The sequence below is a fragment of the Pagrus major genome, chromosome 19 (assembly GCF_040436345.1).
Source record: "Pagrus major chromosome 19, Pma_NU_1.0".
In the NCBI taxonomy this organism is placed as follows: Eukaryota; Metazoa; Chordata; class Actinopteri; order Spariformes; family Sparidae; genus Pagrus; species Pagrus major.
In genome coordinates this window covers 27173017-27196349 of record NC_133233.1, presented here as the reverse complement: position 1 = coordinate 27196349, position 23333 = coordinate 27173017, and the positions used below count along the sequence as shown (strand labels likewise).

Here is a 23333-nt window from a genome sequence, read left to right as displayed (position 1 = left end):
GACAACATAACTGCAGATTAACACATTTAATTGGATCTTTGTGTTCTGCTTCCTGTTGCAGCTCCACCCTGTGGAGCGATGGAGTAGTGCAGTTAATTTCCACATGTTTCTGATGAACAGTAGAAGTTGATGTTGCAGAGTGAAGTTCTGCTTATTACCACTAATATCAGCTGTTTGTCATTTCATAATAAATGAAGTGGATCAAATCTGAACACAGTCTGATTCAATCGAGGCTTTACTGAATCTTCTGGACTGACTTGTGTCTGGATTTTGGTGCAAAGTCAGCAGCTTCATATTTCATCTTTCTATAATGTTTGATATTAAAAAGATGTTTAACATGCTGATTCTACACTTTATGTTCATTAATCATGTCTGTAAAACAATTACAAGTACACAGAAATATAAAACTATCTGGATTTTTACAGAAAACAAACAAATCCTGTGTTTGACTGTAAAGTATGTGAAGTTTAGTCTCACTTTGCTAAATCCACATGAAAAATCAGTTTGTGTCAAATAAAAGCAGCTGGACTGTCATTTTGAGCTCAATCCAACATGAGAGTAAAAGTGTGGAGCAGCAGCTGACACTAAACTGTGTTTAGAGAAAACTAAAGATTTAAAGAAATGTTTCACATCAATCTTGTTCAGACACCAGAACACTCAGCAGGATTTAGTCTGGTGGACATTTGTGGCATCTTAAAATAATATTTCTCTCTCCTGTTTGTTTCTTAAATACAAAACATGTTGATGTTTCCTCTGGTTCCTCAGTCTTCATTCTGTCTCCACAACAATATCCATGTTTGCTCGCTGCCAGTCGTCTTCTTCACTGTGTTTCCTGACACGTGGCTGCATCTGTTGGTGTGTTACCACCAGAAAGTGTCGGTCAGCACACATGTATTTACTTCAAATGACTGATGTGTGTCACCAACACCATGAAGAACATCAAGTGAGACAAAAAACAAAATCGATGTCGTCCTCTTTTATAATTTCTCAGAGAATCTGTCGGTGGATAAAGAGGCACCGGACCGAAACCAGGGTTCAGAAATGTGGTGGAGGCTTTGTTGGACTTTGCTGGTTCACAGTAACAATCCTTCAAACTGCTGCTTGTTACCACAGTGGCTGCTGCCTTCATCGCCTCAGTTATGAGGCCTTTTAACACATAAATCCTTTCCTCAAACAATCAGCACACACTGAAAATAACACACACTGTATTATAATAAAATACAAATGATCAAAAGAAATATTGAGTCGACAGAAAGACTGTTTTCATTTTATTTAGTAATTATTACTTCCTGTTCCTGCAGGTGCAGGTGACGCGCATGCGCAGCTCCTCTCCCCTGCTGCCTCTGGACTGACGAGAAGAAAAGATGAGAGAAAGTTCAACATTTGAAGCTTCGTGCTGACAGAAAGAAACGAGGCTGCTGTGAGTCCGCTGCTGTTTTATTCTATTAAAGCTGAGCTCAGTGTGACTCGGAGGAAAACTAATTCAGGACTGTATTCGTGACTCGCTCGCTGGCTGGATGAGACGGGACTGAACCGGCGGCTGCGGCCAAGATGGCGGCCGAGCGGCTGAAATAACCGTTGTAGCATTAACCAACAAACTCTGGTCGCTGCGCAGATAAACGTGTCATTTTTGTAAAATATGAGCAGAATTGTAAGACGGCTCAACAAATACAGTCAGACAGCAGCAGCGGAGTGAGCAGCAGCGGCTGTAGCAGCTGTTCTTGGCTTTAGCTCGCTGCCGTTAGCTCATTAGCTCAGCGGGCCGTTACTGCCTGGACCGCGGGGCACGAGGGGAGTCGCTGCGGGCAACGGGGCTCAGTTCAACCGGGCTCAACCACCTCCCAGTGAACACCGGACCGGGACCAGACACAAGCTCTGAGGCCGACAGAGGTCAGTGTGAAGACAGGGGGGACGGTGTGGATCCGATCAGGACTATGACTCCGGGGACGAGAAGAGACGACAGGCGGGGACAGGAGAGACGTGAAGCGGCAGAGGAGAGAGGACGAGTCGGGCATCAGTGGCGGCGAAACGAAAACGGCGCGGAGCCTGAATATTTCCACATTTTTACTCTGTGAGCTGATGATTGATTTTCACCAAAGCAGACGTGGTTGTGCAAAGACAAAGCGAGACTTGGTGAGTTTGATTTCATGTGTGTCCAGTTTGAATGAAGTGTTTTAACAGAGTTAACAAGGTGATGAAGCTCGTCTCGGTTCTGTCAGAGAGAAACTTGAACCCAGAAGCTGGACGGGTGAATTGTTCTGTTTAGTCCAGAAAATAACTCTGTGAGTTTATTTAGTTTAGTTATCTGAGTGAAACGTGAAGAGATGTCCTGAAACGTAGCTTCCATCTTCCACATGAGTTTGTGATGATGTGTGTTTTTATGGAAAGAGTCGATCAGGAAAGTGACAAAGTTGTTCTGGTGTCACAAAGACGACTGCAGCAGCAACATGTCTGTGAAGAAGCTGCTCCAGGACAAAGCTCACGTTGAAGAGCTGGACGGTACCAAACACTTCTTCAGCTGATCCACAACCACAAACATTGTTCAAGGGAGGTGAACTCAGCTGACCAGGGGAAGTTTGTCTGACACTGATCTGAACTCAGTTTGCTGTGTTTGGTTTATGTATCTTACTTATGAGGGAGACAGTCACGGAGAAACTGTGATTAAAGTTCACATGTGATTTCCAGTAAATGACAAGAGGAGGAGCAACACTGACCAGGTGGTTCAGGTTCAGTATGTGAAAACAGGACAGGGACAATAAAACAATAAAAGTGAATGTGTTCAGTCAGTCAGACTTCATTTTGAGTCGACAGCAGCAGCAGCAGGAAAAGAAGTCAGAGACAGGGTGAGTTTTATTTCTACATAAATATTGTTCTGTGGTCAAAGTCTCTGATCTGGATCAGTACTTTTGACTGTATGTGGTGTATATGTGATACTTTCCTCTCCTCAGTCTTGGTTGAGACTCTTGAACAGACTCGTTTGATTCTCATGTTGTGAGCTCACTGTCAGTGTTACTGGTCACCTCTCAGACTGACTGAAGTCCAGAAGACGACAGTGGTTTTGTTTTACTGGATTGAGTTTTATATTCAATATTTTGTCCACCACTTCAGGTACAGCTGACAAAATGATTTAATAGTTACACGATAAATCATTATCAGCAGGTTCAGCCTTATTTAACATCTAACGGTCAAAGGTCTGTTTTTATAGGCTTGGATCAAACTGCACACGCATTCAAGATATTGTGTTGTATCAGTGTAGATACAATAAATATTGTAGGATCAGGGTTGCTGTTAAATATTAACATAACGTGTTAATATTTAACACTAAGGACTATGAGCCTCTAACGTTTGAGGTTGAAACCATATTGCAAAGCTGTTTTTGTTAGTTTTGCTAATTTCAAGCTAAAGATTTCAAAATAATCAATCGTTGTATTTGATAAACGCCAATTTAAATGAGATATCACAAAACATGTATGTATTTTAGAAGCTTATGAAAACATGTCATCTATTGCAGGACTATTCAGTGAAGTTACATTTTATTGAGCAAAGAATAACAGAGAAGCTCATAAGTTGATCTCAGCACAAACCTGAGCAGGTGATCCAGGTACATGAAAAATGGAGGAAGCAACCAACAACGTACAGAGAAAGTGTGCAGGCAGTTAGTTGAGTCTCTGCTTTGAGTGGACAGAGCAGGACATCATACTGAGGGACGTCCCTTTAATTAGACAGAGACAAGGCCGATCTTTGTAAATGTCACTTTTGTTTAGCGTCACATTGGGTGATGAGTCTGCAGGCTTCACCATCTCCATTTTACACCCTCCTCCTCTGCATCTTGTTTCACCTGTTTGTCCTCCTTGTCTTCATGTTGTTCTCCTTCCATGTGCTACATATTTACCTCAGTGCTTTCTGAAGTGCAGAAGATGAGTGATTGTGTGGAGGAAGAGGAGGACGGAGCAGAGTCTCCAGTCTCCAGCTGTCTGTCTATGAAGAGTGACTGGTCCAGAAGTTTACCTCCAGACTTCAGTAATGAACCTGGACCCTCAGACACACAGTAAGAAGACTGCCATGTTTTTAATCGCCAAACTGTCAGTATCAGCAATTTGTGTATTTAGATGAAATAAATACAAACATGTTGGTGTTTCCAGAAGTCAGTACCACAGACGGAGAGAAGAGTCTTCAGTCTCCAGCTGTCTGTCTATGAAGAGTGACCGGTCCAAAGGTTTTCCTCTAGAATTCAGTACTGAACCTGGACCCTCAGACACACAGTAAGAGAACTGATACTAACTTCAGTTTATATAATTAAATCATTACCATTATATGACTGTAGCTGCCCAAATATATGACACAATTCTTTTTCTGTAAATTACAGTTTAAAACTTTGTATCTCATGGAAACTGTCCCAAAATCTTCACTCTGACATTGTTTTTATCTTCATAAAACCTTTTTTATCAAACACAGTTGTTGAAAAAAGAGGAGGGTATATTGTACTAAGTGTGGCCGTGTACTTTGTCCAGTATGGTTTAAGTTTTTAATAGCTGCTAATGAGGTCATGTTTTGTGGTCCTGTTTGTTTGTGTAATAAAATTTCCCATTAAAATAAGTTTGTTTACTAAAATCAAATGATGCAAACTGCTCCACTGTGACTCAGACAAAAACAAACTGTTAGTGATTGGGAGTTCAGTCCAGATTCAGAGCTTGGAGAAGACATACTTATGTTTACAGTCTGTCTTCTCTTTTGTCAGACTGATCTGTGATTTCTAATCTGAGGGATTTTCCTTTATCTCTTCAGAAAGACAGAGGGAAGTGTTTCTGTGGAGGAGCAGCTGTCCTGCTGTCCAGTCTTAGTCAGTCAGACCAACACTGTACAAAGTAAGACTGTACATCTGTCTGCTGATGTCTTCATGTCTGAAAAAAGGAACTTTTTGATTTAATCAAGATTCTTGCTCTCAATTTAATCCCAGAATATTTTCTTCTCCTTCAGCTGATAGTGTTCTGCAGGAGGCTTTAGATGAACATAAGATCAGTCTGAGGAGGAGATGTGAACGTGTGACTGAAGGAAGTGATGAAACAGGAAGTGGAACCCTCCTCAACAGGATCTACACTGAGCTCTACATCACAGAGGGACAGAGTGAAGAGGTTAATACCCAACATGAGGTGAGACAGCTAGAGACAGCTTCCAAGATGGAGACCCTCCATGACACTCCAATCAAGTGCAGCGACATCTTTAAAGTCTCACCTGACCAACAGAGACGCATCAGAGTCGTTCTGACCAACGGCGTCGCTGGAGTTGGAAAAACCTTCTCAGTGCAGAAGTTCACTCTGGACTGGGCAGAGGGCTCCGAAAACCAAGATGTCAGTCTGCTGGTTCTGCTCTCGTTCAGGGAGCTGAACCTGATCAGAGATGAGCAGTACAGTCTTCTCAGGCTGCTCCATGTTTTCCATCCAACATTACAGAAGGTGACAGCAGAGAAGCTCGCTGTCTGTAAACTTCTGTTCATCTTTGACGGCCTGGATGAAAGCAGACTTTCACTGGATTTCAAGAACGATGAGGTCGTGTCTGATGTCACACAGAAGTCATCAGTCAGCGCGCTGCTGACAAACCTCATCGAGGGGAAGCTGCTTCCCTCGGCTCTCGTCTGGATAACTTCCCGACCTGCAGCAGCCAATCAGATCCCTCCTTCATGTGTTGACAGGGTAACAGAAGTACGAGGCTTCACTGACATCCAGAAGGAGGAGTACTTCAGGAGGAGGTTCAGTGATGAAGATCTGTCCAGCAGAGTCATCTCACACATCAAGACCTCCAGGAGCCTCCACATCATGTGTCTGATCCCAGTCTTCTGCTGGATCACTGCTACAGTTCTGGAGCACATGTTGACTACAGGCCAGAGAGGAGAGCTGCCCAAGACCCTGACTGACATGTACTCACACTTCCTGCTGGTCCAGACAAAGAGGAAGAAGCAGAAGTACGATGAGGGACGTGAGACGAGTCCACAGGAGCTGACGGAGGCTGACAGGGAAGTTCTTCTGAAGCTGGGGAGGCTGGCGTTTGAACATCTGGAGACAGGAAACATCATGTTCTACCAAGAAGACCTGGAGCGATGTGGTCTTAATGTCACAGAGGCCTCGGTGTACTCAGGAGTTTGTACAGAGATCTTCAGAAGAGAGAGTGTGATCTTCCAGAAAACAGTCTACTGCTTTGTTCATCTGAGCGTTCAGGAGTTTCTGGCTGCAGTCTACATGTTCCACTGTTACACCAACAGGAACACAAAGGTCCTGGAGGACTTCCTAAAAGACTTCATGCTCGGGGACTCAAAACCAAAGTCTGGTCTTGAGAAGATTTCTACGTTTTTTGTTAGAGGCGTTGATGGCGTGGAGACCCGTTACCCATCCCTGGGTGACTTCCTGAGGAGCGTCATGGAGAAATCCCTTGAAAGTAAAAATGGCCACCTGGACCTGTTTGTTCGCTTCCTTCATGGCCTCTCTCTGAAGTCCAACCAGAGACTCTTAGGAGGTCTGCTGGGTCAGACACACAAGAGTCCAAAAAACATCCAGAGAGCCATCAAGAATCTGAAGGAGATGAACAGAGATGATGTCTCTCCTGACAGAAGCATCAACATCTTCCACTGTCTGATGGAGATGAACGACCACTCAGTTCATCAGGAGATCCAAAAGTTGCTGAAGTCAGAGAACAGATCAGAGAAGAAACTCTCTGTGTTCCACTGCTCAGCTCTGGCCTACATGCTGCAGATGTCAGAGGAGGTTCTGGATGAGTTGAACCTCGAGAAGTACAACACATCAACGGAGGGACGACTGAGACTGATTCCAGCTGTGAGGAACTGCAGGAAGGCTCTGTGAGTCCAGATGTGATTATCAACATTATAAATCAGTGTAGATTAGCAGTTTAATTCTTCTGATATACAAACTATAAAATAATTTATTTTGAAACAGCGCTTACATTTTTAACTACAATTGTGATTATTTTAAAAAAATGTTTCACTTACCATGAGTGCAACAATGTAGATGTTTCAGTTGGATGTGTTTATAGCTGTCAGGTTGTTGAACTCAGTTATTCCATTTATTTCTAATGATCATTAAATGTGACAGTTTTTCTTCTATGAATCTTTCTTTGGGTGATAGAAGAAACCCTGGTGAAACTAATGAAAGAGGTTTTTTAACCACTATACTGAAGAGTTTAAAATAAGATCTGTATCATTTTTCATGTGATGTTTCTAAAGTCCTTGAGAATTTCTTTCATGCAGTTATTGTTCTCATTATGTCGGTTTAGAGACATTTCACAGTGAGCAAATGGACCAAAAAGTTCCAGCTCAAATTAAAGCTTCTACTTTACCTTTTATACATGACATGAGATTTTTTTCTGACTTGACTCTTATTTAGTTTTAATCTTTGTGTATTTTTGTTCTGTAGAATCAGAATCAGCTTTATTTGGCCAAATATGTGTTGACACACAAGGAATCTGACTCCAGTTTATCATTGTTCTCAGTGTAGTTACACAGAAGAGACATACAGCTGGAAAGGAAAACACCAAAACTGAACCAACAACTAGATGAAACGTGAAGAATAAAGAATTGTGAATGTTCAGGACTGCAATGTACAATAGTATTTGAAAAGACAGTAGGTGTATAAATCAAAATCACCAATGGCAACACCATAAACGTGTAAATCATACAAGTCTTTATAGAAGTCAACTGTTCTGAATCACATCTGTATTAGCTGGCAAAATATTAATAATTTAAATGTAGATTTCTGTTTCTGTTTGACATCAAATGCAGGAAGTAAATATAAAGTTCATTCATAATAACATTTTTTTAATATCTGTGTCATGACAGACTTTCTGGCTGTGGACTCTCAGAGACTCACTGTGAAGTTGTGGCCTCAGCTCTGAAGTCCAACCCCTCCCATCTGAGACAGCTGGACCTGAGTTTCAACAGCCTGAAGGATTCAGGAGTGAAGCTCCTGTCTGTTGGACTGGAGAGTCAAAACTGTGCTCTAGAGATTCTGAGGTCAGTTCATTGTCTTGTTTTTCCATATATTCAATTCAAGCCCTTCACTGAGACGTAAACAGTTTAGTTAATTAACTCTGAAGATTAGCAGCAGCATAAATCTGAAGAAATGTCAGTTCTTTGAGACATTTTCTGTGAATCTAAATGTACGTAGCCCCAGACATGACATGGTAAAAAAAAAAAATTAAATTGTGGCCACAATATAGCTATAACATGCGCACGAAATACTAATTTGTGGCCACGAAATAAGTATAATGTGCGCATGAAATACTAATTAGTAATATTAATATCATTCCTGGACAGCTGGGTAAGCAAATCGAGCACACCTTCTCTAAGGTCTAAGGTAGAGGCAGTAGAGGGGCTTAAGCTACATGATGGACAGGGATAGTATGATTGAATTTTATTTTAGGCTGGGAATGAGCTACAAAGATCTGAAAAGCCTGACATTGCAGTTTGTAAGTCGGGTGAGATGTCAGCAGATAGGCTACCCGTTGTAACAAAGTATCAAACATAGGCCTAATTAAATAACTGCCTAAATGCGGGATAACAAGATATTGACTAGAACAGAATAAGAAAAGACACTCACCTTAAGGACATCACGTAGGCTATTGCAGTTTCTAGAGAAGGTGTGCTCGATTTGCTTACCCAGCTGTCCAGAAATGATATTAATATTATTAATTAGTATTTCGTGCACCCATTATACCTACTTCATGGCCACAATTTAGTATTTTGTTTATTTAGAGGATGCTGCACTGAAGGACTCTATTCAGTGTTTCTATTTATTAACTTTTTTCATTCAGTTTATTTCTAACTTGTAAGTGTTTGCATCCAGCTGATGCCAGTCCCACTCATTTTAGAAACAGGATCATTAATTTAGAACGGACAGTTTCACTGGAACTACTCGAGTACTTCCAGAGGTGTTGGTATATCAAAAGTTTATGGACAGCCTGCAGCCAATCAGGATCCAGTTTTCACCCAGACCATGGTATAAAAATATATGTTTTCCTCTTACCTGTGATGGTATTTGTCCATCTGCTGTAGATCAGCTGGACCACTGATGTAAATATCAAATGTTAATCAGAACAGAATGTTTCAAACTGTTTTGACTTCATCATTTGACAAACATTATCAGTATTATACTCATAGTTTGACCAAAACAATAGAAAAGTTTATAAAATGACATTCAGTAACACTTTACAACGTTCTACACAAAATGAGAGTAGTTACTACTATATTTAATAGATAATGATGAGTTTCTGAAGAACAGACTGGGAGATACCATATTAATAAAAAATGATGTCATGATTAGTTCATAAATATCCATGAATCAACATACTGACCACTTTCTTCATGAGTCGTTCCTGAACCAGCTGCTTAGAGGACAAACACTAGCGATGATTCATTCGTACTAATTACTTAATGCTTAGTTACTTTCTGAGTTCCCCAACAAGTGAAGTGAAACATCAGACTGACATCAGTCACTGTCTGTTCAGTGTTGAGGAGTTTTGAGTGTGTAGGGAGGGTCGAGCTCGTTCTCATGCATATATTTAAATACTCACAAAAACACACAAAATCCACAAAACAAAGGACATTTCTTTCAGGTTTCTTTTTTAAGTTTAGTTGAAGTAATTGTCATTGATCAAGTGCTACAGTAAACAGTTCAGTTCAGTTTGTTCTGAAGCCAAAACGACCCTCAAAAAAAAGAAAAAGAGCGATTACTTACCAGTTCATTGATTATCAGGGTGTTTGATTCATTTCTCACTCGTTTCTTAGTAACTTGTCACATTTTTGTGTACTGTACTGTAAAGTGTTACCTGACATTCCTTTTTTTTTTTTTTTTACTCAGATTTTATTAATTTTCGGCATATAACAACATTAAAGAACACATTACAGCATCAATGGGGTACATGTTCTTAATAATAATCCTCAAATGTCTCTGACATCAGTCCAAGTTTTCGGTGGTGTCTCTGCTTTGAAATTTATGGTCTGTCCATTTTTCGCATTTCTTATCAAAACCTGACATTCCTTTAAAAATGTGTTTGATAATTATTTATGCACATTACTTACAGACCAATTGTCTCCAAGGCTGAATAATTGTGTTGACTGTGAATTACTGCTGATCAGTAGATGGCAACACAAAATATGATATATTGCAAATAAATCAAATGTTTGTAAATGTTTTAATATGTATTTTAACTCACTCGACTCACTTTTGAACTTTTAACAAATTACCTAAATTACCAACTTTACTTTTAAGAGCTGTTTTTTTTATACAGACTTGAGTGAATGTGGACCTCTCCTTTAATTACACAGGCTATACAGCCCTACATGTCTTATTTAATGATGATCCTCTAGTTCCAGACCTGACTGAGATCAGCAGCATGTTATTAATCTGTGTTGACATGAACAGCTGTATGAATGTTGTGCTGACATGTGGATGATGTCTGTAGAAGGCTGATGATGATCCACAATAACACAATGACAAAGTTACAGTGTGTGTGTGTGTGTGTGTGTGTGTGTGTGTGTGTGTGTTTTTGGAGTATGTTTTCATTTTATTCTATTTTTTTTTTTCTCTTAGTCACTTCCGACCTCGAGTTGCTATTATCTGTTATTGTTTGCACACTGTTCCTTTGTGCTGCAGTGTCAACTTGATTTTTTCTACAGGGATCAAGAAAGGTTCATCTTATCTGTACTCATTTTAGAGAAAAGGGAGGCACTCACATGCACTAACATGCACACAGCTCAGATCACAACACACACACTGAGAGTGTGACGTCATTCTGTGTTCAGGACACCATGACTCCACTATATCTTTACATAACTAATAGTTGTATTTTAACTTCCATCTTGTTGTGTTCAGGTGTCTACATCCTGTCTACCAGGAAGTGAGACAGGAGCCTTTCCCTATTTTTAAGCCTTTCACCTGCTGTGCTCCCGTTTGGTAATTTCTCCTGTTAATATCTCGGGGTGTGACGAGATCTTGTGTCACGAGATCTTGTGATATTAAAACGTTTCTGACATTGAACTCGAAATTAGCATAGAAGATGCTCCCGCCACTTTTAAGTCGTTTGTGTGGCAGCATTTTGGTGCCTGGTGCCATCAGTGTTTTCATTGCAGCTGACATGAGGCCATTTCCCATGGTGGAAAACTGGCGACTCCTCCACACATTGGAATCAAAGTACACCATCCCAGTGGTCCTGAACCTCTACACAGATAGCATACCTTTCCATCCCTGCTACCTCCGCTCCAAGTGAGCGTGTCTTTTCAACTGCAGGCGACATAGTTAGTGCCCAAAGGTCTCAACTGCTGCCAGAAAACGTAGACATGCTCATATTCTTGAACAAGAACGTGACCATATCTTAGGCTGGGCAGTGTAGTTGTAGCCAGCTCTCAGCTCTGTATCATGCTTGGAGGGAAATCATGTCAGTCTCTGTTTGCACTTTAAGTATTGAGAGAGAACTACTTTGATTATTGTTTGCACTTAAAACAAGAAGACTAAGAAAAACTTAGTGTTATTCATTTTTGTTATTTATACTGTTTTTATTTTTCACTTTGAATTTGTGGAGAGGAGTTCAGTTAGAAGGTCACACAGCTTCAATTAGAAGTTAGAAGCTCACACATAGTTCATGCACAGTTATAAGGTCTGAAGAGACTCATGAGAAATCATACAGGAGAGAAGCCAGTCAGTTGAGTTTGTGGTGAAACCTTTTACAGTTCTTACATATTGTTTGTGTCTTTTACTGCATATGATTCATACTCAGTCACAAAGTAGAGCTGAAGTCACATTCATTACAAGATGATTACTAGTTAAAACATTTCAAAATGGACCTGCATTGTTTTACATTTTGTAAGTTAAATAAAAGGAAAAGTGTTAAAATCTCGTCTCGTTCTCATGAACCCAACATCGTGTATCGTCTCATCTCGTGAGCTGAGTGTATCGTCACATCTCTATTAATCTCCAATTTTCATAGTGATACAAATCAAAAAGGTCTCTCAGGTTCTGTGTGGGGGTATGTGTCGTGGTACCTGGCAACCCAACTCAGAGGGAGAGTTGAGCATGTGCCAACAACCCTGCCTGACGTTTGCCACTCGTCCCTGTGTCACTAATGCTCTGCTCCACTCACTTTGCCCCTGGAAATGGGTGAAACAGCTGCCAAAAAGAAAACATTGCTTCCAAAATTCACATAACTTTGTGTGAAACTTTCCCCTTTATTGATAATTGTCTCCTCTCTCACTTGTGTGGGACACGCAAGAGGCTGACGTGCTGCCAAGTGCTACCTGCTTGTTTTAGGTGTCCAACTGGGCTGTCCAGACTGAGCGCCCCGTGCTGTGGTCCTCCATGGCCAGCTTATGATTTCTACTGATCCTTTTATGAAGCCAGATGAAAAAATAACACCTCAAATATCAAATCATATTTAAATTGAATTGAACCTTTTCCTTCACTTATTTTTATTTTGAAAATGTTTTTGATTTTTTTATGATTCAAGATCAGAACTTGAACTTTCAAGTTCAAATTTTATTTTTTCAACACATAATTTTTTCCAAATTAATAAACCTTTTGGCCTTGATCTGGCTCCATATCCTTTCACAATCTGTCCTATTTTGGCAGGATTCTGTGAGTGAATCTGACAAAACACTGGTAATTTACTAGAAATAGTGTCGCTGCTGTTTGTGATTGTGTGTTTCTGTATTTGTTCCTCAGAGATGTGCAGCAAACACACACAGGCACAGACCACAGGCTTAAGAAAACCCCTCCCCACATATAATCACACAAGTCTATGGTCCTTTTAACTTCATTGTTACAGAAGAAGCAGCGTCCTGCTTATCACATAAAAGGCTTCATGTTATCAATTCATGATCTTTATTATAAAGATGCTCTATGTGTACGTCTAATTAGAAAAGAGCCGAGGAGCAGAATTTAAGTGAAAGACATTTGATGTGCTTGAAATGTTACATGTTGACTTTTGATCACTTTTGTGGATTTAGTTTAACTTTTTTGACTTGAAGACTTACTTGAAGTCTTTTTACTCACTCTGACGTGTCAGGATATAACCTTTTTAATTAAAACTGCATTAAAATATCATGTGATCTGCTACTTCAGTGCATGCTAACAACAAATATTACTGGGACCATAATAAACATTTGCACACCAGCTTTTTTAATATCCAAGAGTTCAAATCATAAACTCTACCACTGACTTCCTCAGTAATGAACTGGACACATTTAGGCACCTTGAGTAACCATATACTTGTTTTGTCACTTTGTGTATTTGACAGTGTTGAACCTGCATCCTGTTGGGTTCAGGTGTTTGGAGTTTCCATTTTCTAAACTTCTACATTCTGAACCTTCTTCAGCTCTGAACAGATTATTAAACACTGAATGATTTCAAGCAGGAACATTGTCTCCTAAACTTACATAATTTATTCTTTGTTCAGATTGGAGCGCTGCAGTTTGTCAGAGATCAGCTGTGCTTCTCTGGCCTCAGCTCTGAAGTCCAACCCCTCCCATCTGAGAGAGCTGCAGCTGGACAACAACAACGAGCTGCAGGATTCAGGAGTGAAGCTGCTGTGTGATTTTCTACAGAGTCCAAACTGTAGACTGGAGACTCTGAGGTCAGTTCACTGACTCTGTTACTGCTAACTAATATTTGAGTTTACATTAATACATAACTTACATTGATAAAGTTATAGATTTCCTTTGGTTCATATTTTCAATTTTCTTGAACTAAATTTCTTCTTCAGTCACAAAAGACTTCTGTTTCTTCAAGAAACTGTAGAAAATGTTCAGTTAGTTGTTAAAGTTAATTAATGTTTATGATTTAATCTGTTAACAGAAGAACTGAACTAACATTTGATTTAAATTGATAAAGTTTAGAAGCTGAAGTAGAATATTTTGATTTCTGTTGATGTCAATGTGTTTTCACAAATAATGTCTGATCATTGATATTGATCCTACAGAACACACACAGATCAAAGCATATTTTCAAAAGAAGATGTTTAAAAGAAAATTCAGTTTTTTCTCCTCTAATAACAGACCTGACTGAGATCAGCATCATGTTATTGATCTGTGTTGACATGAACAGCTGTATGAATGTTGTGCTGACATGTGGATGATGTCTGTAGAAGGCTGATGATGATCCACAATAGAGGGTGACACAGGAGTGGATTTTCATTCCTGTCCCATCCCACTCCCACAGAAAAAAATCTTGTCTGGTCCCAATCCCGGGCCAGAGTAAAAAAAAAATTCCTGTCCCATCCCACTCCTGGTAAAATGACTCCCACTCCCACTCGCATCCCGCTCCCTTTTTTTTTTTCTTCTAGTCTTTAGGCAATACATTGAATTTGATTTGATCTTCTCCCCATTCTTTTTAGATTACTTTCTGCAGTGTTATTTCAAAAGATATGGCAACAGGAACAGTTCATCTGTGGTAATATAAGGAGGCATTTATTGCCTTAATCCAAACAAGAAACCTTCACAAAAGGGCACAAAACATAAATAATACATGGCCTGTGGTCCCCTTAGTTTTTCTATGGAGGACCACCTGCTAAGTCCCTTTTTCTAGCTCTTTTGGAGGTCAGTTACAGTAAAAATACAACAAACAAACAAGAAAACAATACATGGGTCACACCATAACTACCTTAGTTGAATAAACCCAAACAGAACATATAATGTTGCATTTTACTAATTTATTGAGCAGTTCACAATTCACATACTAAATAAAAATACAACTGCCATATCACACATTTGAACACATTTGCAAGAAAACACTGCCCAGAAATTTATTAGGGCTAACTATCAGAATCATCTAACACGTTGAGTCCAGGAACCTTATATGTTGCTATGTAAGAACAAAAGTGCATCAACATTTTCTGGATTGAGGGTGGAACGCCTCTCCTCAATCAGTCTCCCAGCAACACGGAAACTACGCTCAGAAGGAGTACTTGTTGCTGGGATTGCCAGCAGCCTCTTGGCAACTGGCACTAGTCCACCTTACCACATCGGTTTCTCCGCTGGTGTTTGCTCCCTCCATTGCTGTTCTTCTTTTGAATTCCGGCGGAAAGCGGCGGCCGGAAGCACTGTTGGCTTCGGGGGCGTGTAGTTCTTTTGACTTGCGTAACAGTGTAGGCTTATGGGAAGAAAACTACAAAGTGGCAGTGCGCCTGTCCTATGTTTTTTTGTTGTTGTTGTCCTATTGGTTGGTTCCCGCTCCCGTCTGCTCCCGTTAACTTTTTTATCCTGTACCGTCCCAATCACGTGATTAATAGTAAGGTTGACTCCCATCCCGCGGGAATCCCGTGACCCGTGGGATTCCCGAACAAATGTCAGCCTCTAATCCACAATAACACAATGACAAAGTTACTCTACTCATTGTGGAGAAAAGCTGATTGATGAGGACACAGTAATGTTGAGCTACACATTTAAAACCTGAACACATCTGATTGGATTATAAATTAATTTTTATCTCCATCATTTATTCTTTATACAGATTGAGGGGCTGCAGTTTGTCAGTGTTGAGGCAGTGTTGACCAAATATGAATCAAGTTCCTCGTTCTCTCAGAAATATATTTTCACTGTTTAGCTGTAATATGATAAAGTTTGTGTCCCTGCCACCATGTTAAGAAAGTACCAGGTACGACAGAGAGGCGTTATTATGGATCCTACTGCTGTTGCCTCTGTTGGTTTAGACATGAGGAATGAGACTGGTTTGGGTAAGAATATCAGGGTAAGATAATCAGAGGCCGACTAGGGCCAATCTTAGCAAGATAAGCAGTGGGATCCAAAATGAGGCAACAGGGAGGCACTCACATGCACTAACATGCACACAGCTCAGATCACAACACACACACTGAGAGTGTGATGTCATTCTGTGTTCAGGACACCATGACTCCACTATATCTTTACATAACTAATAGTTGTTTGCTGACATCTACAGATTTTAACTTCCATCTTGTTGTGTTCAGGTGTCTAGGTCCTGTCTACCAGGAAGTGAGACAGGAGCCTTTCCCTATTTTTAAGCCTTTCACCTGCTGTGCTCCCGTTTGGTCATTTCTCCTGTTAATATCTCGGGGTGTGACGAGATCTTGTGTCACGAGATCTTGTGATATTAAAACGTTTCTGACATTGAACTCGAAATTAGCATAGAAGATGCTCCCGCCACTTTTAAGTCGTTTGTGTGGCAGCATTTTAGTGCCTGGTGGAAACAATAAACGGCGTCAGACTGACAGACAAGACACGAACAATATGTAAGAACTGTAAGAAAATAGTGCCGTACACCGCGGCTAACACGAGCACTATGCAAAGACACCTACAGAACCACCACAGCTCTCTACTGAAATCAACCGTGCCTGTGAAGAAAACACTGAAAGGCCGGACAACACTGACAAATGCTTTTACATCTCAACTTCCACAGTCAAGTGCTCGAGCCACAGCAATAACGAAAGACATCAGTGTTTTCATTGCAGCTGACATGAGGCCATTTCCCATGGTGGAAAACTGGCGACTCCTCCACACATTGGAATCAAAGTACACCATCCCAGTGGTCCTGAACCTCTACACAGATAGCATACCTTTCCATCCCTGCTACCTCCGCTCCAAGTGAGCGTGTCTTTTCAACTGCAGGAGACATAGTTAGTGCCCAAAGGTCTCAACTGCTGCCAGAAAACGTAGACATGCTTATATTCTTGAACAAGAACGTGACCATATCTTAGGCTGGGCAGTGTAGTTGTAGCCAGCTCTCAGCTCTGTATCATGCTTGGAGGGAAATCATGTCAGTCTCTGTTTGCACTTTAAGTATTGAGAGAGAACTACTTTGATTATTGTTTGCACTTAAAACAAGAAGACTAAGAAAAACTTAGTGTTATTCATTTTTGTTATTTATACTGTTTTTATTTTTCACTTTCAATTTGTGGAGAGGAGTTCAGTTAGAAGGTCACACAGCTTCAATTAGAAGTTAGAAGCTCACACATAGTTCATGCACAGTTATAAGGTCTGAAGAGACTCATGTCAGTTGAGTTTGTGGTGAAAACCTTTTACAGTTCTTACATATTGTTTGTGTCTTTTACTGCATATGATTCATACTCAGTCACAAAGTAGAGCTGAAGTCACATTCATTACAAGATGATTACTAGTTAAAACATTTCAAAATGGACCTGCATTGTTTTGCATTTTGTAACTTTTGATCAAATAAAGTTTTTAAGACGTTTTTTAAAAAATGGTGTTAAAATCTCGTCTCGTTCTCGTGAGCTGAGTGTATCGTCACGCCCCTATTAATCTCCCATTTTCAGAGTGATACAAATCAAAAAGGTCTTCTCAGGTTCTGTGTGGGGGTATGCGTCGTGCAGTGACGTGCGGTGAGGTTCATGGCTGGTGAGGCACTGACTCCATCAGAATCAGATTTACAAATATATGAACCCAACAGAGTAGATTATTCACCATTTGACAGCAAGGGCTGGCTCAATTCGTGGCAGCGGCAGCTAGTAGTGGCACTTCCTGCCTTTCACTCCAGTTGCCGGTGTCTGAGGCAGCTGAGTAGTTAGTCTGAGGCAAACCTTTCAGCTCCGGTGTTGGTCTTCCTTTATTTATTACCTCCTGTTTCGATTGAAAGTCCAGTTTAGAAAATTGTTTGAGCTTGGATATAAAATCCTCCATTGTAAATCCAGGCGGGGCGAGAGGGGGAAAATATCCCTGCACTTGACCCGCTCGTAACCATGGAGACTGTTGCTAGCTCGCTGTCACTTACTCTGCAGAAAATGATATCAGTGAAAATTGAAAATAAATAATTTATTCAAAAGAATATCAGAATTAAATCCAAATCATATTTAAATTGAAATGAACCTTTTCCTTCACTTATTTTTATTTTGAAAATGTTTTTGATTTTTTGTTATGATTCAAGATCAGAACTTGAACTTTCAAGTTCAAATGTTATTTTTTCAACACATAATTTTTTCCAAATTAATAAACCTTTTGGCCTTGATCTGGCTCCATATCCTTTCACAATCTGTCCTATTTTGGCAGGATTCTATGAGTGAATCTGACAAAACACTGGTAATTTACTAGAAATAGTGTTGCTGCTGTTTGTGATTGTGTTTTTCTGTATTTGTTCCTCAGAGATGTGCAGCAAACACACACAGGCACAGACCACAGGCTTACGAAAACCCCTCCCCACATATAATCACACAAGTCTATGGTCCTTTTAACTTCATTGTTACAGAAGAAGCAGCGTCCTGCTTATCACATAAAAGGCTTCATGTTATCAATTCATGATCTTTATTATAAAGATGCTCTATGTGTACGTCTAATTAGAAAAGAGCCGAGGAGCAGAATTTAAGTGAAAGACATTTTATGTGCTTGAAATGTTACATGTTGGCTTTTGATCACTTTTGTGGACTTAGTTTGACTTTTTTGACTTGAAGACTTACATGAAGTCTTTTTACTCACTCTGACGTGTCAGGATATAACCTTTTTGATTCAAACTGCATTAAAATATCATCTGCTACTTCAGTGCACGCTAACAAAAAATATTTCTGGGACCATAATAAACATTTGCACACCAGCTTTTTTAATATCCAAGAAGTCAAATCATAAACTCTACCACTGACTTCCTCAGTAATGAACTGGACACATTTAGGCACCTTGAGTAACCATATACTTGTTTTGTCACTTTGTGTATTTGACAGTGTTGAACCTGCATCCTGTTGGGTTCAGGTGTTTGGAGTTTCCATTTTCTAAACTTCTACATTCTGAACCTTCTTCAGCTCTGAACAGATTATTAAACACTGAAGGATTTCAAGCAGGAACATTGTCTCCTAAACTTACATCATTTATTCTTTGTTCAGATTGTGGAGCTGCAGTTTGTCAGAGATCAGCTGTGCTTCTCTGGCCTCAGCTCTGAAGTCCAACCCCTCCCATCTGAGACACCTGCAGCTGGAAAACAACGAGCTGCAGGATTCAGGAGTGAAGCTGCTGTGTGATTTTCTGCAGAGTCCAAACTGTAGACTGGAGACTCTGAGGTCAGTTCACTGACTCTGTTACTGCTAACTAATATTTGAGTTTACATTCATACATAACTTACATTGATAAAGTTATAGAGTTCCTTTGGTTCATATTTTCAATTTTCTTGAACTAAATTTCTTCTTCAGTCACAAAAGACTTCTGTTTCTTCAAGAAACTGTAGAAAATGTTCAGTTAGTTGTTAAAGTGAATTAATGTTTATAATTTAATCTGTTAACAGAAGAACTGAACTAACATTTGATTTAAATTGATGAAGTTGAGAAGCTGAATTAGAAATATTTTGATTTCTGTCGATGTCAATGTGTTTTCACTAATAATGTCTGATCATTGATATTGATCCTACAGAACACAGTTATAAGGTCTGAAGAGACTCATGAGGAATCATACAGGAGAGAAGCCAGTCAGTTGAGTTTGTGGTGAAACCTTTTACAGTGCACGTTAACAACAAATATTACTGGGACCATAATAAACATTTGCACACCAGCTTTTTTAATATCCAAGAATTCAAATCATAAACTCTACCACTGACTTCCTCAGTAATGAACTGGACACATTTAGGCACCTTGAGTAACCATATACTTGTTTTGTCACTTTGTGTATTTGACAGTGTTGAACCTGCATCCTGTTGGGTTCAGGTGTTTGGAGTTTCCATTTTCTAAACTTCTACATTCTGAACCTTCTTCAGCTCTGAACAGATTATTAAACACTGAATGATTTCAAGCAGGAACATTGTCTCCTAAACTTACATCATTTATTCTTTATTCAGATTGGAAGGCTGCAGTTTGTCAGAGATCAGCTGTGCTTCTCTGGCCTCAGCTCTGAAGTCCAACCCCTCCCATCTGAGAGAGCTGCAGCTGGACAACAACAAGCTGCAGGATTCAGGAGTGAAGCTGCTGTGTGATTTTCTACAGAGTCCAAACTGTAGACTGGAGACTCTGAGGTCAGTTCACTGACTCTGTTACTGCTAACTAATATTTGAGTTTACATTCATACATAACTTACATTGATAAAGTCATAGATTTCCTTTGGTTCATATTTTCAATTTTCTTGAACTAAATTTCTTCTTCAGTCACAAAAGACTTCTGTTTCTTCAAGAAACTGTAGAAAATGTTCAGTTAGTTGTTCAAGTTATTTAATGTTTATAATTTAATCTGTTAACAGAAGAACTGAACTAACATTTGATTTAAATTGATAAAGTTGAGAAGCTGAAGTAGAAATATTTTGATTTCTGTTGATGTCAATGTGTTTTCACAAATAATGTCTGATCATTGATATTGATCCTACAGAACACACACAGATCAAAGCATATTTTCAAAAGATGTTTAAAAGAAAATTCAGTTTTTTCTCCTCTAATAACAGACCTGAGTGAGATCAGCAGCATGTTATTAATCTGTGTTGACATGAACAGCTGTATGAATGTTGTGCTGACATGTGGATGATGTCTGTAGAAGGCTGATGATGATCCACAATAACACAATGACAGTTACTCTACTCATTTTAGAGAAAAGCTCATTGATGAGGACACAGTAATGTTGAGCTACACATTTAAAACCTGAACAAATCTGATTGAATTATAAATTAATTTTTATCTCCATCATTTATTCTTTATACAGTTTGTGGAGATGCAGTTTGTCAGAGATCAGCTGTGCTTCTCTGGCCTCAGCTCTGAAGTCCAACCCCTCCCATCTGAGAGAGCTGAGCCTGAGTGGAAACAACCTGCAGTATTCAGACATGAAGCTGCTGTGTGATTTTCTACAGAGTCCACGCTGTAGACTGAAGTATCTGAGGTCAGTAGAGGGTTGGAGTCAGTTCATGCTGGTTTCAGCAGTATTGTACTAAACACAGTATTAAAGTAAAGATCCAGTATTTCCTGCTTTCCTCAGTGAAGCTGTGAGAGGAGAACGGTGACAGGCTTCATGATTGGACAGAAAGACAGAGAGAGAGAGCAGTCAGCCAATCAGACGAGCCAGAAGCTTGTTGTGATCGTGTGTTTGAGTTGATGTGAAGACGACTGTTGTTGTTGTGTTCATGTCTACAGGAAATAAAGCTGGATCACAGCTGACAGCATCACAGGATGTATAGAGACAGTGTCCTCATTCATCAAACTGTCGGAGCATCAAATCTGATCTCAAAGTGTTTGTTCTCTCATTTCAACACTGAACAACTGATCAGTTCATCTTTGTCACAGCTCTCAGATCAGTCTGACTGAAGCCTGCAAATCACTGGCTCTTATTTCAGAGAACCATCATTACATTTAGTAACCATGTGGTCTGTATACGGACCAGAACCTCTGCTGAAGTCCACAAACCACAGCTGATGTTTTACTGTTCAGTGTAGGACCTTTAACGTTATATTTATATTTGCCCATGTGTCATTTGATTTGTCCAGATATTTTTATAACAGACTCCATATTTACATATTTGTCATGTGATGTTTCCAAAGTAGATGAAATATTTAAATGTGAGTGAGACTCTGGTTTTTAACAGCAGTAAATCATCATTAAAGTGAGCTGTGAGTATCTCTCTGTTCCTGCAGTAATGATGCGTTCAGGGACTGTCAGCAGTTTATTTCCACTGTGTCCTTCAGTGAAAGCTGCAGAGTAAACAGACTTGATGTCCAAAGTGTCTGCAGGTCTGTGAGCTTCACTCCAACACGTTAACATGAGAGCTGAAAGGAAGCTGGCTACGCTACACAGCCGCTCCACTTGTGGTCTGAACAGGACTGAAGTCCTGCTGGTCTTTATATCACTGACTGACAGCTGATGGAGGGAGTCTCTGTCAACACTCATTTATCACTTTACTGTCTCTCTGCTTCTCTCATCAGGTGGTGATCTCTGTCAGAGTGGTGAGGAAGGTGGAGGTGTTGAGAGGATCAGCTGTGTCCTGATGATCCAGAGAGGTTGAAGCAGCACCATCAGCTGTTGGGTGGAGAGGCTCTGACTGGGCCGTGTTACTGGGAGGTGGAGTGGAGAGGAGAGCTTCATCCAGCAGTGACTGACGGACCAATCACAACAAGTGGAGATGACTGTCAGTGCTGCAGTGTGAACTGCTCTGAGATCAGCTCCACTGTCACACACAATGTCCAGTCCAGCATCGTCCCTGTGTTCCTCTGGATGTGACAGAGTATCATCAGTGTATCTGGACTGCTCTGCTGCTGCTCTGTCCTTCTACACAGTCTCTGCAGACACACTGACGCTCCTCCACTCCTTCTGCTCCACACTCAGACACCTCCTCCACCTGGAACCTGGATCTTTATTCTTTTATTCACTCACATCTTCTCAACACAAAGAGCCTCAACACATTAATCTATCGAGGCGTGTTTATCACCACATAATCGTACATTGACGCTTTTAATTGGATATTTCCTTGGTGCAGTTAATCTCCACATATTCCTGAGTAACAGTGGAGATTAATGCAGTACTCTGTGTGTACTGCCACTGAATAAGACATCAGTGATGTTGTAGATGTTAACTGACATTCATTTTAATGTAAAATCAACATTTTAACAGATGAATTTATGATGTAATATATGATGTAATAAATGATGGCATTGTTTTGTTGCTGTAACTGATGACCATGAAAGGAAGAACATGTTGATTGGATCAGGACAGACGAGCTGCATGGGGCCATTTTATATCACAAATGTTTGGTGGAAACATCGAACCTGTAAAATATATCGACATAAATGACGACAGATTGAGGGACAGCACAACCTGGTGTAATATGAACAGTGAGAAGTGAACTTACAGTTCAGGACTGAATCTAGAAATGTGGAGGATGTCCTTTACTGCTCGTCCTCACGCACACAAGTCTGAAGTTAAATTTAAAGATCAGCACATGTGATATAAAGTTCTGCATGAGGCCATAAAACAGACAAATCTACCAGTTCATCAGACTCATCTTCCAGATCTACTGTGTCACTGAGAGCTGAAGCTTTTTCTATGGACGATGATTTCACCAAGAATTACAATTAAACACAAAGTGGCACATAAACAATTGTTTTATTGCATTAGTCAGATATTTGGCTCATAATTACATGTTGAAGAGAAAAAACAACCTTAAAAAGGAAATTGACAAATTGTATTTAAATTAGTTAGATGTAATTTGTAAATTGAAGGAACTGGAAAGTGGCATTGTGGGTAATGACACTGCTGGACTCATGGACAGTTTAAAAAACAAAGGATCCAAATCGATACAGCAGAACCAGAGATATCACCTTTTTCAAGACAAAAAATTGTCAATGTGATGGTGAGAAAAGATTAATGAGTTAAAATAATTCTTTCTGCATCTTCAGAGAAAAACATCAC

The 23333-nt window shown here is 39.9% G+C and overlaps 1 protein-coding gene across 1 annotated transcript; it reads left to right on the top strand.

Annotated features, from left to right (window-relative positions):
- The first annotated feature begins 1692 nt into the window (after positions 1 to 1692).
- On the top strand, positions 1693 to 23088 carry LOC141014229 (NLR family CARD domain-containing protein 3-like). Its single transcript, XM_073487940.1, has 11 exons — positions 1693 to 2133; positions 3898 to 4048; positions 4143 to 4262; positions 4786 to 4865; positions 4978 to 6847; positions 7844 to 8017; positions 13453 to 13629; positions 18853 to 19026; positions 19794 to 19967; positions 20641 to 20814; positions 21851 to 23088. Exons 2-11 carry the CDS (start codon positions 3918 to 3920, stop codon positions 21855 to 21857), a joined length of 3081 nt encoding a protein of 1026 aa, XP_073344041.1. The 5' UTR covers positions 1693 to 2133; positions 3898 to 3917; the 3' UTR covers positions 21858 to 23088.
- The last annotated feature ends 245 nt before the right edge of the window (positions 23089 to 23333 follow it).

Bases quoted from the DNA above. Each gene is read 5' to 3' on its own strand.
- LOC141014229 (XM_073487940.1), top strand. From the start codon at position 3,918: ATGAGTGATTGTGTGGAGGAAGAGGAGGACGGAGCAGAGTCTCCAGTC. The intron at 4,049-4,142 runs GTAAGAAGACTG...TGGTGTTTCCAG, and splicing joins CCTGGACCCTCAGACACACA to AAGTCAGTACCACAGACGGA. The intron at 13,630-18,852 runs GTCAGTTCACTG...TTCTTTGTTCAG, and splicing joins TGTAGACTGGAGACTCTGAG to ATTGTGGAGCTGCAGTTTGT.